The sequence below is a fragment of the Apis mellifera genome, linkage group LG15 (genome assembly GCF_003254395.2).
Source record: "Apis mellifera strain DH4 linkage group LG15, Amel_HAv3.1, whole genome shotgun sequence".
Taxonomy (NCBI): Eukaryota; Metazoa; Arthropoda; class Insecta; order Hymenoptera; family Apidae; genus Apis; species Apis mellifera.
In genome coordinates, this window is record NC_037652.1 from 2,687,469 (window position 1) to 2,698,457 (window position 10,989).

The 10,989-nt window shown below is 20.4% G+C and overlaps 2 protein-coding genes across 3 annotated transcripts; both read left to right on the forward strand.

The window, feature by feature from the left end:
• Nucleotides 1-86: 86 nt before the first annotated feature.
• On the forward strand, nucleotides 87-1,511 carry LOC725201 (39S ribosomal protein L21, mitochondrial). The gene is made up of 4 exons (XM_001121076.5): nucleotides 87-358; nucleotides 743-871; nucleotides 970-1,290; nucleotides 1,373-1,511. The coding sequence occupies exons 1-4, from the start codon at nucleotides 259-261 to the stop codon at nucleotides 1,471-1,473; spliced, it is 651 nt and encodes a 216-aa protein (XP_001121076.4). The 5' UTR covers nucleotides 87-258; the 3' UTR covers nucleotides 1,474-1,511.
• A 307-nt stretch (nucleotides 1,512-1,818) lies between these two features.
• Nucleotides 1,819-10,989, forward strand: LOC409513 (CD9 antigen). 2 transcript variants are annotated; one of them, XM_393020.7, is made up of 4 exons: nucleotides 1,819-2,329; nucleotides 8,589-8,900; nucleotides 9,375-9,647; nucleotides 10,074-10,989. In XM_393020.7, the coding sequence occupies exons 1-4, from the start codon at nucleotides 2,264-2,266 to the stop codon at nucleotides 10,224-10,226; spliced, it is 804 nt and encodes a 267-aa protein (XP_393020.2). In that variant the 5' UTR covers nucleotides 1,819-2,263; the 3' UTR covers nucleotides 10,227-10,989. The 2 variants fall into 2 exon arrangements, with proteins under 2 accessions (XP_393020.2, XP_006560006.1); XM_006559943.3 differs by lacking the exon at nucleotides 1,819-2,329 and adding an exon at nucleotides 6,260-6,391.

Genomic DNA, 10,989 nt, shown 5'->3' on the forward strand with positions numbered 1-10,989 from the left:
ATAATATTAAATAAGGATGATTTTTTTAATATATTTTATTTTCGAATATGAATATATTGAAAACTTGTAATTTAAAAATTTCGCGCGAACCTTTGCAATTCCTTCATGTTTTCTTATTAAAAAAATCATTTTTATTTTTTCCTAATATATTATTTTCTCGTTTCAAAAAATATATCTATAATTATAAACATCGATTTCTTAAATTTTTCACGTTCTTAAGTTATCAAACAAAACAAACATGTAAATAAGTAATAAATCATGGCGACACTCACTACTTCTACGAGATTATTTAATTTTGTTACAAATACCTGTATCAAAAGAATTCTTCCGACTTTAACGTATAAAAAATACTACCCAGGTTTATTAATATTTTATATAAAAATAAGATACATTTATTTATTTACATTAAATTTTAAATTATATAACCTCACTTTTATTTCATAAAATTTAAAAGAAATTGTTAATAGTTAATAGTTAATTATTTTGAAATAAATTATATCATAATTAATTCTTTAATTATTTTTTCTTTTAATTATTTGTATATGGATTTTATTATAAAATATGATTATTTTTAATATTTATATAATATTTTATTTATTTTATTACTGTTGTAAAACTTATTTATTATTATTATAATTATTAATGTTAAATTATTATATTAATATAATATAAAGATTAAATATTTCTAAAAATAAATAGAAATAAATAAATATAAAATATATAAATAAATTATTTATTATAGTATCAAAATTATGGGAAATAAGAGTAGATGGATATCGTACTCGATATAAGTTACCTTGGTTCAATTCATCATCAAATTATCAAGAAGAAATGCCTGAATATGATGAAAAAAAAGAAAAAATAGCAGTTGGTAATTATATGGAATAAATATGTATTATATATTTTTCATTAATTATTATTTATTCTTATATTATCCATGTAATTTTAATATTTTTTTTCTATTTTTAGATGTAATCAATGAAATTAATAAACAAATAGCTACTAAATCAACTGGTCGCTTATTTGCAGTCATACATTTACTAGGAAAACAATTTAAAGTCACAGAAAGTGATATTATAGCCATTGAAGGTAATTGGCCACCTCAACCAGGAGATGAAATAAAATTAGAAAAAGTATTATTAGTTGGCAGTAAAGATTTCACTCTTATTGGAAGACCTATTCTAAACAGAGAATTGATATCAGTTGATGCAATTGTAATACAAAAAACTTTGTCTCATACAATAACAAATTTCAAAATGAAAAAAAGGAAACAATATAAAAGATTAAATTGTAAGATTAATATTATTTTATAATATTTTATAATAAAAATATTTTACAATTATTCTATCTAATATATTTATCTATTTTACAGTTTATAGGATACACAGAACAATGTTAAGAATAACTTCTATAAATATAAATGGAGATATTGATAAAAAGAAAGAAGTTGAAGGTTTAGATAGAATATATTAATTAATAAATAATATAATGTAAAATATTACATCATTCAAATATATTTTTTAATTATTAATAATAAAAATTTGTTATTGTAAATTTAAATATATTTAAATTAATATAAAATATAATGGAAATAAAAAAAATATAGATAATATGATATAATAAACAAAATTATTGCTATTAAATATATTGTATTAAAACAATAAAATTTTAAAATAAAAAAGAATAAAATCCCAAGAAGAAATAAAAGCATCAGAAAAAATATATAAAAATATTTGAATGTATAATTTCATGATATTTCGCGCATGCGTAGTATTATTAACAGAAAGGAGTGGGGATTATAAGTAAGCGAATGAGCGTCAGAGGAATAGTATGTTAGAATGAGTCGAATAGAAAAGATCATTTGTGAATAGAAAGAAATAATAATACAAAACACAAATAAGAGAGATAGAATATTCGAATGACGTCATAAGCTGTAGTTTCAAGGAGGTTTAAACGAGAATACCAGTTTATTCTTTAGACTTGCAATTCGCGATAAAAATTAATGCCGATAGTTTGTATTTATATTCCAATCTCATGACATTTGCTTGTATAAATTGCTGCATAGAATGAATCAATGTTTTTCTCTTAATAATATGCGAGAACAGTATTAAGTAATTCACAATAACATAAAAATAAACTCTCCTTCATTCGTGTATTAGCGTCCAACGAATGTAAACGATTTCCATCGAGCTAAGAATTCGTGTTTTCCATTACGCTATCAAAATAACCTAAGAGTGTTGTGTATTATATATAATTGAAGAAGATGGTGCTTTCAGAATGTTATGGATTTGTTAAATACTCATTAATCTGCATAAATCTTATATTTTGGGTAAGTGTTCACAATTACATTTTAGAAATTTTAATAACTATAGCAGGACAATTGTTTATGATTTATTAATATATTTTTTCTTTATGCTATATAATAATAAATTCACAAAATCATTCAATATATGAAATTTATATTTTTAATTTGATTTTTAAAATTTAATTAGATAATAAAAAAAATAAGATCAGTAAATAAATATTACAATTACAATACTTAATAATGTTATATTTATAATAATTTGATTGATTAAAATTATTATATATCGTTTAATAATAAAGAATAATGTAATTCTCAAGATAATATAATTTACTGAGCATATTGACCGTTATAGTAGATATACAATGTAATAATATGTGACTATTATTTCAATAAACTAAAAATTTTTATATGTTTATAATTTTTTTTTCAACAAAAAGAGAAAAATTTGAATAAAACTTAAAATTTAATATAATAATATATAAATAATATAATAATACATTAAATATTATATATTATAAAAAATATTATAAAGAATTATGAATAATTTAAATAATTTTTTATTTAATTAATAATATTTAATTAATGGTATAATATTTAATATAAAACAAAATAAAAAGAACTAAATAACAAACTAAATAATTTCTGTGCCAATAACTCTATTCAATTTATTCTTTATAGCTGTTAACTTGGTGACCTGTAATTTATCTCAAATCGCGAACTTATTTCAAAGATTATAAGAGCAAAATGACTGAGTTTGTACCATAATCGATTGAATTAAAATAATATTATCTAAAAATTATGTTATTACAATAATTGCAATAAGGCAATTCATTTATGCAATTTTCTTTATAAAGATTTAAAATTATTAATTTAAACAAATTACATAATATTTTTTATTTTTTATTTTATATAATATAACAATTTTATTATAAATTTACTTTTTAACAAAACAAAAATTTTTTTATATAATCATAAAGATATCTTGAGAGATAAGATCTTTTACATATTTACAAAAAGTCGGATGTTTTTATATAATAAATAATTTTATATAAATTTATAGATTTCTTTAATATTACTTTATATAATTATAAATTTTTTTATATACATTCATAAAAATAAGATATCTTTTACATATAATATGTAAATATCAATAAAAAAAATCTAAAATATGAAATAAATTTTTTTTTTAAAATGGGATAATGGAATAATAAATTTTAAGAATTTTTTCTTAGTTTGTTATTTTGCTATTTTACAATTTAATAATAATATAACTCTCACAATATTGCATAGATTACAAATGTATAAGATTCTTTATAAGATTCTTTTCCTCATAAAAATATAATTTTTTCTAGAATTCATATTCTAGAAAGATAAATTGTTTAAAATTTATAATGTCTTATAATCACTTTCTTTTTTTTTTTTTTTATACAATATATTGATCGAAAACTAATTAATATATTAAGAAAATTTGTCAACAATAATAAATTTTAATAATTAATAATTATTTTTTATTAAATATATAACATTTCAAATAATGATCAATAGTTGTAAAATATTTTTTGTAATTAAAGTAATAAATTTTTAAACTATCAAAATTTCTTTTATAAATGCAGTTTTTTCCTGCGTAGAATATGAGCTAATTTAAGAAAACAGCTAAATTGATTTCATCTGGATATATCACATTGATTACTTTTTGTTCTAAATTTCATTGATTCATATAATCAATTTGTCTATTTTGGTTTTACTTAACGAAAAGTTAATCAAATTGTAAAATAATTATATAAAGTCAATAAAAATATTTACTTATTGATAATGAATATGAATTCTAAAAATTATATTATATCATTTCAATTGTCATAAGTATTGAAAATATTAATCTTATCAAAGAAGAAAATCTGCTAACGCGTATGAATCATGTTTAATTTATAACATTCTAAATTTACATTAAAATTTTAGAAATGCGTTATGAAAATTACGAAAGAGAAAAAATGATTCAGATTTGTTCAAGTTAAATTGCAATGTTGTCATGAACATCGATCGAAACCAACTAAACTATCATACATCAAACATTTGTCAGATATTAACAATAGTGCTTATGTCAGCATCGAGACAAACATCGCATCTAGTTTGAAAATGTTCAACGAGAAATAAGTGCGTTTAAATATAGATTTCCAGTCAGAGAACGAATATGTTCTTCCTACGAGTTTGCATCCTACACTATGGCCCAGTTTATTCCTATCCCTTGTGATTATACATCATATCAATACACATATTTTTTTTTTATCCATGATGAGTTGCATCTCGTATCTTGAAATCGATTGAAAAATTATTTCACAAAAATAATATATGCATTTTTAAAGAAATATATATAAATATTTCAATCATGACGATTATTTGAAACATATCTCATTAACCAACAATGTTGAACTTGGCATACTTGGCATCGAATAGAGATGCCAAATGCTTTTGAAAAAAAGATATGATATATATATTATATATACTATATTATTTATTTTTATATATGTTTCAACTCTGAATTTTCGAAAACTCATTTAATAAATTTAATAAATTTAAAAAATAATATTTAATTAATTTACTATTATTTTCAATTAATTTTTTATATTAAATATTTGCAAAAAAATTAATAGATGTTTTATATAAAAAAATCGATGATAAAAACTCGATTATTTATTTTTGTCGTTAAAAAATGAAATCATAGAGCCGAAAGGAAATCTAACATCAATTTAATGATGTATATTTAAATTATCTATATTACTCGTGATACTAAATCTGTATAATATAATAAGAAATGTTTATACAAATGTTAACAAATTTAGTTTTCTATAGACTCGTTAGTTTTCTATCTAGTTTTCTATGTAAGTTTAGATATTATTTTATCGATAATATGTTTTTTGCAAATTGATTAATTTGTTATATAATTTGCGACATAATTTTATCTTTTAATTCTATATTATTAAATATGTCAAAAAAAAAAGAATATAAAACATTAAAATATCAATTAAATAGAAATGTAAATATTAATAGAATTAAATAATTATTTGTACAATATAGAAATTTATTATATATTTTATTTTTTATAAATTTTATATAAATATTTTTTTAAATATATATATTATTCAAATATGTTATAATAATCAAATATAATTATTTTTGAATATATAATATAAATTCGTTTGAAAAAGAAGTATCAAATTATTTTAAATAATTTTAGTTATGTTTAATTTATCGATCCGAATATAAATTTATAATATAATATAATATTTATTAATATTTATTATATATTTTTATTGATTGTTCTTTTTTTTATAAAATATTAATTTGCAAATTATTTTGAACACATATAAACAAATATATTTTGAAATACAATGATTGTCATATATTTTAAAATATGAAAATTGAAAAAAATTTACAAAAATATTTTTAATAAGTTCAATTTTTCGTTAATATTTAAAAAAAAAATACAATATATAGTACCGAATAATAAAATTCATAAATGAAATAAATAGAAGAAAATATATTCGTTTCATAAAAAAGCAATTTTAAAAAAAATTAGATATTAAACATAAATATTCTTAATGTATTTCGTTTTAATAAATTATATTTTCATTTTATTTCTTAGTAATACATTTAAAAATATTTTTTTTTGTTTAATAAAAGTTTTATTTATAATATTTACAATACATTTATGAATGTACATAATGTAATATTAAATATTCAATTGCAACAACTTAATTGTATCTTGAAAATTGATTTTTTTTTCAATATATATATATATATATATGTTAAATGTGACCCATTTCGAACTTGATATCATCTGATTTCTAATAGTATCAGTAAAAAATCGGCTTTTCTAAAGCAATCCTTTTTCCTTCAGTTCTTGCATCTGTTTTTTACATCATATTCACATCTCGAGACACGCCGAGAATACAGGAAGTCCTCTGTTTAAACGACACGCCTTTAGCGTGATTACACATTGAGTGGAAGTCAGAAATATATTTCGCTGCTTTAACTTACTGAATCTTCAATCTTGATATCTATTTTTTTTCACATACATTATATCTAAGTGTAATATGATTTATAGTCTATTCTGAAGTTTATAAAAAAACTAAGTTAGAAAATTTTGTGCATGATAGAACATAACCTAGCTTCATTATGCTAATAAATATTATGTAGTTTATTATGTAGGAGATATATCTAATATATAAATTATATAATATATCTTTTACATTTATGTAATTTTTTTTTTATATGAATAATGCAATTATTTGCTTAGCATTTAATAATATTTCAAAGCAATATACTCTATTTTATAACAATTTTATAATAGTAACTTTATAATAATAATTATAAGTAATATAATATATATGATTAATAAGAAAACAAAAATATATCATGCATGTTTATATTGCATTTATAATTTTTTTTCAGTTGATTTATGTATACTGATTTTTATTTTTAAATATTATAATTATAAAAAGAATTCCAAAGATTTATTTAATACATTATATATTTTTTGTTATTATTCCTTTTATATAAATGGTCTTACAATAGTCTTATTAATTAAATATATATATTAATATATATATATATATATATATATATATATATTAATATATATATATATATATATATATATATATATATATATAACTTAATTAAATATAAATATTCTATAATAATGCATTAATATACATTATAAGAAATTTTTGCATATTTTACAGAAAAATTATTATTAATATAATTAAATATTATTTGCAATTATTATTATTTTAATGAAGCAAGAGCAAAATAACAAAAAATCTTAATTTTTTACTTTGAAATTTGTTAAATATGTAAAAGTATAATTAGAATATTTTGAATTCAGGATAAATGTTAAATTTTTGGTTTTTGCAAAAAAGGGGAAATAAGAAGAATTAAGCGTTCTAATATGGAAGTGCACACATCTGGTGGATAGTTCATTGAAAAGAACGCATCCTGTTCTGGTTCCTTTATTTTGCAAGAATACTTCATTATTTATCCATATAGTATATTGTGAATAGCACTTAAACCAGAATACATACTCTTTCTCTGCTTTCTCTGTTTCAATAGAGCCGGTTTCAAGAAGGTCATTTTTATAAGCGAAGTAGTGCATGTTTCGCCTATATAATAAATCGTTTGCACATTTTTAGTATTATTAGTATTATTATATTAGTATTATTTCTTCAAAAATATCATTCATAATTAGATTTTGATTCATAATTAGGATTTATATAAATAATATTTTAATAAATATAGAATTAATTTAAAAATGCAATATAAAATTAAAAGAATATTTATATATTTTTATTTTAAGAAAGAAGAGGAATTTAAGAATTTTAAGAATTTTTTCTTTTATTCTATTAAAATTATTAATAATAAGATTAAGATTAAGATTTTCTATAATATAGAAAATTTTATTTTTATTCTTCAATAGTTTTTAATATTTTAATTTTTAAATATACTTCAGAAAAGTGCAATAATTATTTAAAAAAAAGTTATTTAAGAATATAAAATTTCTATTTACTATTCTCTTTAAAATATGTATTATAATTTTCTATAATTTCCTTCTGAGAGATCCAGATCCAATAGTATTCCATTTATCAAGGGCCTAAGTGAATTCTGAAATACTATCCTTAAAAAAAAAATTATCGTTATCTAGTAATACTTTTCTTGAAAAGATTGTAAAACCACTATTCTATTCTATACTAATCTAAATTTCTATTAATTTTTCTATAATAAATTGATAATTTTAAACAATGAAAAGAATTATTTTATTTTGAGTCTTTCATTTATTGTTTTTTTTTTTTATTTTCCAATTATTGATTTTTTTTTCAGAACTAAATAAATAAATCATTAGTAAAAAATATTATTTAATTAATGACAGTTTTGTTACTATTTTCATTATATTATATTTTTCGAATAAAAATAAACTAATTATTTATTAAAAATAACTTAATGTTTATATTTATATAAACATAATATTTTTTTTTAAATATAACTAAGAAATATTTTTTGTAAAAAATGATTCAATCAATTGATTGATTTAAAAAAAAATAAATTTGACTTGTATACGTGTTTATCCACTTACAAAAAAATGAATTTTATCAAATTATATTCTTTTTGAAATTACTCAATTTTTAATTTTGAAATTATTTCAACTTCCAATTCATTTTCTTATATAGAGAAGAATGTTATTAAATAGAATAATATTTTTCAATTATTAACAAAATAAATTAATTTTCAGGCTGTAGGTCTAGCAGCAGTAGGTCTTGCGGTATGGATGTTAACAGGACAAATGTTTCTATTGTCCCTGGCTGAAGAACAGCATAATCTCAATGCCGGTCTTTATATCCTACTCTCAGCCGGAATCCTGATGTTGATAGTCGCCTTTCTCGGTTGTTGCGGTGCTTTCCGTGGATCTCAATGTATGCTGGTTGCTTTCTTTAGTTGTCTGCTGGTGGTAATCGTTGCACAAATCGCGGCTGGAGCATGGTTATATACCAATAGCAATCGTCTAGAAGAGTTGGTCAAATCTTCTGTAATAAATACTGTTAAGGTATCAGCCAATTATTTGATTTTATCATAAAGTAAATGTAATTTTATCATAAAGTAAATTTGTATCACTATTCGTTAAAAAGAATTTGTAATTAATTTAAATTCGTCATTCTATGTTTGTGCTAAATATCTATAATTAGTCCATTCGTCTCTTAGAATTGCTGAGTGAATGTCTATAATTATTCCATTCATTATCTTGAATTAGACACTCATTGATGCGTTCAATGACATGTTCCTTTTTTTTGTTTTTTGTTCATTTTTTTTATTCTATTATTATTATCTATTATAATTATATTAAAATTAAACATATTAGTCATCAGTATCCTAATTATTAGAAGATTAAGAATTTCATATATATTATAAAGTTTCATAAATTTAAATTTTTTAATTTAGTCTATAGTTTATTGTTATCTAATATCAAGATTTTTAAAATTATATAATTATAAACAGATGATTAATTTATTTTGCATTTTAGAACAAATATGGCGAGGATAATGCTCACACAGAAACCGTGGACGCTTTTCAATCAGATCTAGGATGTTGTGGAGCTACAGGTCCAGCGGATTGGACAGGTAGTAAATATGCGACCAGTGACTCTTCATTTCCTGTCAGTTTTACCGTTTCCGGAGATGCGAACAATATGTACAAAGTACCCGAGTCTTGTTGCAAAGAAAAAAACAGCGCCGATTGCAAAGCAGGCCAAAATATTAAAGTGGCTAGTGTAGTTAGTTCGGCAATTTATAATGAGGTAATATCTCTTTTTATATTTTATATCGAATTTCACATTGACTTGAAATTAGTTTCAGAAAATTGATTATTTCAAACTTTGAATATTTTTTAAAATGTTAATGTATGTTAATGTAGATTTATATACATATAAAATAATTAATGTAATATCATTTAAAAAATTTAATTATAAAATTTAATCTTCTAAAAAATATTTTTAAAATGTTTATTATTCATTCACAATTAATTATTAAGTAATTGATTCAATCATAATAAATTAGTATTTTTTAATAACTATTTTTGTTACATTGCATATAATATTTTTTTAATTCTATGAAATAAATTATTATTTTGATTCATTGGAATCACGACTGATTGAACGCGCTTATACGTCAATCATCGTGAAAGCATGACCCCGTTTGAATCTCACAAATTCTTTTTCTTTCAGGGCTGCATAGATAAATTGATGGACGCATTAAATAGCCAAAAGAATATCGTGATAGGAGTCACAGCTGCTATAGCTATTCTAGAATTACTCGGTCTGATATTCTCTTTAGTGTTGTGCTGCGCAATTGATTCTTCCGATAGATATAAAGCTTGAATATAAGTTATTAGATATAATTTTTCGTCATATATTATTGTGTCACAATTTTCTAATTGATATATTTGATCTCTGTGCCAATAGATTTCTCTGTTCATAGAATCCAACTGAAATGAGGAAAGATTTAAGATTTCAAACAAATAAGGATTCTGTTTTAATATTTAAATCGAATCTGATTGACAATGTTCTGATATTACGATTTCAGTATTGCGTATTTATATATAATTCACAAGATTTTTAGATATTGTATTATTACTATCCTGCTCAGGGACGAAAATGACGCAGATTTTTTATCTATATATTTAATATGTTCATGAATTTTATTTGAACATACATACAGGGTGATATTATAAGTTAGCAACCATTTCACTGTTATATTCGCTAGTTATAAAGATTCACCCTATATATTTGTACTCTTCATAAAGCACAAATTTACTTTCTTAATGAATTAAAAAAAAAATAATGAGTTCAATATCAAAGATGTATACAATTAATGTATATAATTTAATATCTGTTTTCTTACTGCCAAATGCTCTTTTCGTCTATAAATTTTTTTCCATGCTAAATGAGCATTTAATATTTTACAAAGTACCTATAATTTATATTTTTGTTAGGCCAAAGTAGTAGACCAAACTGATGTTAATGTATTAATAAAACAAAGAATGAAAAAGAGAGATAAAGAGAGAGAAAAAATGATGATTGATTGGATTTTGCATAAACCATACATATGTCGATAATTTTGTAATATATATAAAAAAAAAAA

Excerpts from the sequence above, each read along its gene's own strand:
- LOC409513 (XM_393020.7), top strand. The coding sequence starts at position 2,264 with ATGGTGCTTTCAGAATGTTATGGATTTGTTAAATACTCATTAATCTGC. Across the intron at positions 2,330-8,588 it reads GCATAAATCTTATATTTTGG|GCTGTAGGTCTAGCAGCAGT; the intron begins GTAAGTGTTCAC and ends ATTAATTTTCAG. Across the intron at positions 8,901-9,374 it reads CTGTAATAAATACTGTTAAG|AACAAATATGGCGAGGATAA; the intron begins GTATCAGCCAAT and ends TTTGCATTTTAG.
- LOC725201 (XM_001121076.5), top strand. The coding sequence starts at position 259 with ATGGCGACACTCACTACTTCTACGAGATTATTTAATTTTGTTACAAAT. Across the intron at positions 359-742 it reads GTATAAAAAATACTACCCAG|TATCAAAATTATGGGAAATA; the intron begins GTTTATTAATAT and ends TATTTATTATAG. Across the intron at positions 872-969 it reads AAAAGAAAAAATAGCAGTTG|ATGTAATCAATGAAATTAAT; the intron begins GTAATTATATGG and ends TTCTATTTTTAG.